Source organism: Moschus berezovskii, chromosome 18 (genome assembly GCF_049115385.1).
Source record: "Moschus berezovskii isolate FMDL1 chromosome 18, NW_MosBer_1.0, whole genome shotgun sequence".
Taxonomy (NCBI): Eukaryota; Metazoa; Chordata; class Mammalia; order Artiodactyla; family Moschidae; genus Moschus; species Moschus berezovskii.
Genome location: NC_142477.1, coordinates 69,754,769 through 69,762,473, shown reverse-complemented (window position 1 = coordinate 69,762,473; position 7,705 = coordinate 69,754,769). Strand labels below are relative to the sequence as shown.

The window sequence follows — 7,705 nt, the reverse complement described above, 5'->3', positions numbered from 1 at the left end:
CTGGGGCACCACCCGGCCCGCAGGAGCCGCGCCGCTTCCCGCGTCCGCCCGAGCGGGGCGTGCGGTGGCCGGGGTCGCAGCGACGGTCCCCGCCCTCGTCACGGAGGCCGAGAGCTGGGAGCCCTTTGGGGCGGGAGACCCGAGGGTAGGGATCAAGGAAGGCGAAAGCGGGAAGCGCGGACAGCGGAATGCTACGGTTTCCGCGAAACTCCCGGGAGTTTCACGAGCGCGGAGCTAAAGGTGGTACACAAATGTGTAGCGTAACTAAAGCAAACAAAACAAGTGGGGTGCCCAAATGCGAGGCTTTAGTAAAGCTCACGCAAATCTCTTGTTAAAACTACCTCTGCAGCGCTTCTCCCGGATTGATTTTCCGCTCTGACCTTCAGTAAATCCTAACACTTTCCCCTGAGCGGCCAGAAGATAACTTGGCCACTTTTTTTTTTTCTCCCCAAAGGTTTCCAGGGAAAAGCTCTTAACCCTTTCGGGAAGGACCTTCGGACAGTACAAATGGAACGCAAAGTCAATCCCCGAGCCCTTCTTGGTCATACAAGTTCACAGCAGTGGTAATAGAAGGGAATGACGGCTGTAACTGATCATCTAAAATAACTAATGGTCTGCGAACAAATTCTTCCTCTCCGTTTCAATTTTAAATGCTTCGCCACACACCAGCCCTCAGTGCAGAGAAAATCACGGTGTTTATTTAGCTAAAACTTAAACTTTCAAATGTAAAAGTGAACTCCTTGGTAAGGGCTCCTGGCTACATCAACAAAGCAATGTAATGCCTGATTAATAGTGCTGATTAATGTTGGCTCAGGTTAATGTCCATTACAATACTTAAATGATTCAACCATACATCAAAGAGTGTCAATGAAAAATAATTTATTTAAGACTTTGAGGCGTTCTCATAGATCTTTCAAAGATCTGTGATGGACTTTATGGGTCATTTGTAACTATAATTTGTTGATAGCTGTCCTCAGCAACAAAAACTCGATTTAAAAAGAAGACTTAGATGGGTTAACAGTTTGGTTTTGAGACTCTGTAATTGATAAGAGAAGCAATGAAACATCTGGAAACGTGAAAATTGCTAGGTCCATAAAGTGATATATTAATATGTAAGGGCAGCTGATTGTTCCTACATGCAGCCATTCAGTTTTGATCCTCAGTTCTCGTCAAGCCGTCATTTTATAAAATTTTGAGGCAAGTCCCCAGTTTGAAATAAAAGTGTCTTAGGAAATGCAAAAAGATGTATGGCTGTGTGAGTATGAAGTCCACAAGCTATTAGGATTTTTCCAATAGCCAAAGTAAAAATGAGCTGGTGATAAAGATAGGTGTACTTAAAATACCATCCTATTTGGATTATTTCCACTAGTCACCTGTAAAGGAAAATTGAGTTGAACAGAACTTGAATCTTCTTTTTAAAAATTATTTCGTTTCTTCTCACCAATACCTATTGGAAATATTTAGTGGATTAAAAAATACATTTAAAAAAACTGGCGTGAAAGTTTCAAATTTATCACTGTTGCTGCTATTATTAAGCCTGACTATGTAGAGATATGTGTATTTGTTTAGTGATTTAAACACTTTTAGATTACTGTGGAGTGTTGATTAGAATATGCCAACTTACTGACAACTATAGAAGCCCTTACTCCATTATGAAAGAACTTGTTTGAGTCACTCTTAGAAGCAGTTTTTGTGTGTGTGTGTATTTGGGTTTCCACTAAAAATTTCTGTTTCTTCTCTGCATTCAATGGTTACTTTCTTTATTCCCACGAAATTTGTCAGCTCCTCTCATTAGAGTGGCTTAGTTCAGCAGCCAAGTTTCTAGAGCATTCAATTTCAGATAGTGACTAAAACACCACCCTAACAGCACTTTTATTAACAGATGGTGGAAAACAAACGTCTTTGAAGAAGAACCGAAGAGGACAGGTTAAAAGGTCAATAAACAATTATTACTGCGCTTAAACTGGGGTGGGGGGGTGGTTCTCATCAGATTCCGTGGGGAGCCGCTCGTTCTATCTGGAGGATATGGAACAACTCAATAAATCTCACGGCCGTTCCCCAGGGACCACCTCAGACGACCCTCAGGGGTGGTCATATCCTGGCTAGACGGTTCCGATAGGCCATCGAGTGGTCAAACTGTCGCGTCCCGGGAGTGTTTCTGGGGTTCGGGTTGAGGGCTCATTGAAGAGGAGACGGAACTCGAACTCGTGCCGCGGCCTTTGGTCAGACCACCACGAGCCTGCGCGAAACTCAGAGGCTTCAGCCCCTTTGGGAAGGAATGGTGGGGTCCTGTCTCCTCCCTCCTCTTCACAGTTGCTGCTCCCTCCTACGGTGAACTTTCTCTCGGAGCAGGGCTGATTTTCTAGGCTTTCTTTCCCTAGCCTGGGCAGCGCTCTGACGTGCACACCATGTGACAGGCCTCCTTCAGCTATAAGCCGGGGAGAGGTCCGCCCTCTCCTGGACTCAGCCCTCTCCTCTCCGAGCTCTGTCCCTAGACTCTCGACCGTCCCGCTCCCTCCCGGGCGCCCGCCACTCTTGACTTGTTCGCTCGGTACCCCGCCACCCCCTCCTCGACGGACGCGGCGAGGGGCTGCTGGTGGAGAGAGGAAGGTCAAGTCCCCCGCGCAGGCGGGGTGCGCGCCGAGCCAAACCAGCGCGGAGATCGCGGGAGCACCGCGGCGGCGCCGGAGTTACAAAGTCGCAGCGCCCTCGGCCGCTGCCGCGCAGCCCCAGCGCCGCAGCTCCCGCAGCCGCGGGGCACCGTCCCCCCGCCTCCCACACCCCGCCCAGCGTGGCGCCCCCGGGCCGGGCCCGCCACCCGGGACCTGGGCTGGGGTGCGGCGGGAACCTGGAGCCCGGCGCCCCTATGGGCCGCCTCGCCGCCGCCGCCGCGCCACAGCTATGACCCTGAGCACGGAGATGTCCGATGCCTCCGGCCTCGCCGAGGAGACAGACATCGACGTGGTGGGAGAGGGCGAGGACGAGGACGACGAGGAAGAGGAGGAGGACGACGAGGGCGGCGGCGGCGGGCACCGCCTGGCTGTCCCCGCGCGGCGGCGGCGGCGCTCGTACGCCGGGGAAGACGAGCTGGAGGACCTGGAGGAGGACGACGACGACGATGACATCCTGCTGGCTCCGCGGACGGGGGGCTCCCCGGCGCCCCCGGGTCCAGCCCCGGGGGCGGGGGCCGGGGCCGGTGGCGGCAGCGGCGCGGGCGGCGGCGGCGCGGGCGCGGGCGGCGGCGCCAAGAACCCGCTGGTGAAGCCGCCCTACTCGTACATCGCGCTCATCACCATGGCCATCCTGCAGAGCCCCAAGAAGCGGCTGACGCTCAGCGAGATCTGCGAGTTCATCAGCGGCCGCTTCCCCTACTACCGGGAGAAGTTCCCCGCCTGGCAGAACAGCATCCGCCACAACCTCTCGCTCAACGACTGCTTCGTCAAGATCCCCCGCGAGCCCGGCAACCCCGGCAAAGGCAACTACTGGACGCTCGACCCCGAGTCCGCCGACATGTTCGACAACGGCAGTTTCCTGCGCCGGAGGAAGCGCTTCAAGCGGCAGCCGCTGCTCCCGCCCAACGCCGCCGCCGCCGAGTCGCTGCTGCTGCGCGGCGCTGGGGGCGCGGGGGGCGCGGGGGACCCGGCCGCCGCCGCCGCGCTCTTCCCGCCCGCGCCCCCGCCGCCCCCGCACGCCTACGGCTACGGCCCCTACGGCTGCGGCTACGGCCTGCAGCTGCCGCCCTACGCGCCGCCCTCGGCCCTCTTCGCCGCCGCCGCGGCCGCCGCCGCCGCCTTCCACCCGCACTCGCCGCCGCCGCCGCCCCCGCCGCCGCCGCCGCCCCACGGCGCGGCAGCCGAGCTGGCCCGGACCGCCTTCGGCTACCGGCCGCACCCGCTCGGCGCCGCCCTGCCCGGCCCCCTGCAGGCCTCGGCGGCCAAGGCGGGCGGCCCGGGCGCCTCGGCGCTGGCGCGCTCGCCCTTCTCCATCGAGAGCATCATCGGGGGCAGCCTGGGCCCGGCCGCCGCCGCCGCCGCCGCCGCGCAGGCCGCCGTGGCCGTGCAGGCCTCGCCGTCCCCATCTCCCGGGACGCCGTCCGCGCCCGCGGCCGGCGGTAGCGACGGCGGCGGCGGCGGCTGTGCGACTCAGGCGGCCGTGGGTCCGGCCGCCGCGCTCACCCGCTCGCTCGTGGCCGCCGCCGCCGCCGCCGCCTCCTCCGTCTCCTCGTCGGCCGCCCTAGGGACTCTGCACCAAGGGACTGCCCTGTCCAGTGTCGAGAACTTTACTGCTAGGATCTCAAATTGTTAATAACGCTATGTTAGCGCGCTTGAGAAAGAGAAGGTAGGAATCATGGCTCCTATTTTCATCTGGGTGGTTTTGTGTTTTGTTCCCTCCTCCCGGCGCGGCCCCTCCCGACCTCGCGCCCCCGTTTCGCCGCTTGGGATTCTCAGACCAGACTGTGTTTGGCAACTTCTCGGGCGCGCTTTTCGGCTCTGCAGGTCCCTCTATTTATGCAAAGTCGCCCTATGCTGCAGCCCCCCAACCTAGGGTGGGGAGGAAGGGGATGCTGGTGGAGATCCGCTCTGTCTAGGCACATGGGGCTTCCTTGACTTTGGGAACATTTTTTTAAAAATCTAAGCCTTTTTGAGGTCTAGAGAGTCTCAGGTCCAGGCGTTAAAAAAAAAAAAAAAAGATCGATAATGTTCAACAGAAGAGTAATGCAAAAATAGTAAAGGTCCCGAAGAATGCCAGAGAAGCAATAGTTTTTATTTGAGGATATTTGTCTGGTGTGCTTTTTCATGAAAAGGAAAAAATGATTAACATGTTTACACAAGGAAAAAAGTCAAAGCTATCATTTCTTATTTTAACCTGTGTTTTGTATCATAATAGACATGCGGAATTTTTATTTTGTACCTATTGCGTATTCTTTACAAGGAGTATTGTAAATTTTGACTGGCAACTATTGTACTATTCTAATGTAAGATTTTTACACTTTTTCAGAAATAAATAATTTTCAAAGAAAATTCTCCAAAAGAATCGACTTTAGTCATCCCCTTCTTAGTTTATTTTCTTTTCTGTTAAAAAAAGTTCCCTTGTGGGCTAAGTAGGAACCCATTACAGAAGAGAAAAGTAATTTTCAGAGACAACTTAACAAATACACCATGCCATGATTTTTCATTTATACTAAGTCAAAACCATTGCAGAGGATCAGAAATTATTTTTAAATGACTACAAATAAAAGTTACTTTGGTATACATTTCCAAATCTTATTTGATTCCATTTTGAAGAGCACAGAGGATACTTAAAAGCCACAGTTCTCTAAGATAATTTTATAGAACTTTAAATTTTATTTTGGAGCTTCCAACTCCATTTAATTTCCACTCAATTCTGAGCACAATATTCTATAAATCTGTAAAAATTCTGCAACATAAGGTTACATTTTAATGGGAGTAAGTAACACAAACAAATGTGACTTTTGAATTAAAAATTTATTAGAAAAAATTTAATAGAGCTCATTATCAGTTAAATAGCTTTAATCAAACAAGAAAATGCATACATAAAATTAATTGTATTTGAAAGCTCTAGTATTTAAAGCTATTTTCTTTGACAGCATTCCAGTAGTTGCATAAAGAAGTTTTTATTCTAAAAGGTAGTGTTAACTTCAAAATTCTAGTTGAAATGAATAACTTAGAGTATGTAAAGAAAATCTTTAATTTCAGATACTATACTCTTTAAAGAATGAAAATGCATCAGGTGTTTATTGAACTACTTATATTTTAAAAATTTAGGTGATCTAGGATATCTTATTTCAAATTTTATTTTTCTTAACTAGTTATCGTAGGTAGTTTATAAAAGATGAGACTAGTTTTGGTTATTACCAGTAATGTGGGCTTCAGATAAAACGAAGGCATAGTAATTTTCATGCTTAATATCAGTGAATTGTTAATTTTTTCAAATATCTGGACAGGTGTATATCTGAAGAGCTGGCGATTTAACCTAGCAAATTAACAAAGGCCACATTATAGGCCAGTGTTTTGCAGTGCCATTCATTCTATGATGCCCTATCCTTCCTTCCCTTTTTGGGGAGGGAAAAAAACTGACCCTCACAGCCTCAAAATTAAGTTCTGCGCTTTTCCCCCTATGAAATATTTGAAAGAGGGAAAATAAGAGGCTAAAGTAAACACAATCACCCCCAAGTTTGTCACTGATATCTAGATACAAGTTGAAATTCGTTAGACCAAAGTCTTTTTTTGAGAAGTTACTTTTACCCTAGCCCACCTAAGGGAGAGGAGACGTTGGAACCCGGAAGGTCCGGATGTCACTGGCGCCCTGGGTGGACAGGCTTTAGCAGGCAGAGCCCAAACCGCACAAGCACTGCTGGCGGGCCTCGAAGCCTTCTGTAACGCATAGATCGGAATTTTTATCTGAAAGTAAGTAGCGAGAGCGCGCGAAAGAACAAAATAGTGTGTCTCACTATTTGCGCGATGCTTGGGTATCCTGAACCTGGGAGTCCCGGCTAATCCCTTTCTCTATCCAGATTTCTGCATCTTTAAAAAAGTGCAGGGACGCGCTCCGCCTCCCAGGCTGTCAGTACTTTTAAGAGAATGGCAAGAAAGCCTGGGCGATCCAGCGCTGTCCTCGGTCCGGGACCAGGAGCCGGGGTCCCGCTTCCCCCGCAAGTGCGTCGTGAATCCTGAATCCTGAGAGATTGTGAAGCCGACCCGCCGGCCTCAGTCTCGAGTTTTGCGTCCTGCGACTGCAGCTCCTCCACTACCGCCGGGTTTGGGGCTCCCCCGTCGGCTTTGCTGGCTCCGCGGGCCTGGCCGACGGCTGGCCGACCTATGGGAAAGCGAAGGCCGCGGGGACAGGCGAGGGGTGGGCCGTGGGCCGCCAGGCGAGAGCCGCCGGGCAAGCGAGGAGTGAACCACGGGCAGTGGGCCCGGTGAGCCAGGAGCTCGGGGCGCGCCCCGTCAGGCCGCGGGGCGAGCAGGTGCTGGAACAAAGGCCGCCCGGCCGCCCGGCTACCGCGGCCTTTGATGGGCCAGGACGTCTCCTCCCGGGGCTCCTCATTCGCATGCAAATCCAGCTCTGGTCCCCTTTTCTTTGAAGGCAAACAGAAGGATGTTTGTGTGTTTGTAAGGACGAAACCGGCTTGAACAAGCCTTCCTCAATAGGCTGGGTCTCGAAAAATAAACCAGTTGGACAAACATTGGACACCAGCTCTCCTCCTCCCGACTACAAAGTGTGGATTTGCTACAACTCATTAACCCGAGGCTTTTCTCCCCTTCTCCTTGTTTCTCTGCTCATCAAACGCCCCCGTAGAGCCTGGAGACAAATGACCGAAGCGCAGTCGGGAGGGAATTGCAGTTAATAGGGAGTGGGATATATTGGGACTAATGGTTCAGGCAGCTCCCGGAGAAGGACCACACAAAAAGGAGCCTCTCCATTCAGGACTCTGTTATGCTGCGGAGATTTAATCTGCAGCTAGATTTAGCCAAATGTTATCTATTGCGGGGGTAATGAAGCCCTTATGGATTGAATTGTTTCTTGTACCACACATGGTGTCATGACCTTAGATCATTTCTTGGTTGATTTCTTTTTTTCTCTATTGGGTAATTATTTTATTTCTTTAAGAAGCTAGCGCTTCTGCTCAACAATGTGTTTCCTCTCCATCCCCATCCTGTGAATTTAAGAGGCCCTTCCCTTC

At 51.7% G+C, this 7,705-nt stretch overlaps 1 protein-coding gene across 1 annotated transcript; it reads left to right on the top strand.

Moving 5' to 3' along the window:
- Window positions 1–2,384: 2,384 nt before the first annotated feature.
- On the top strand, window positions 2,385–4,945 carry FOXD1 (forkhead box D1). Its single transcript, XM_055421707.2, has one exon. It carries the CDS (start codon window positions 2,902–2,904, stop codon window positions 4,303–4,305), a length of 1,404 nt encoding a protein of 467 aa, XP_055277682.1. The 5' UTR covers window positions 2,385–2,901; the 3' UTR covers window positions 4,306–4,945.
- The last annotated feature ends 2,760 nt before the right edge of the window (window positions 4,946–7,705 follow it).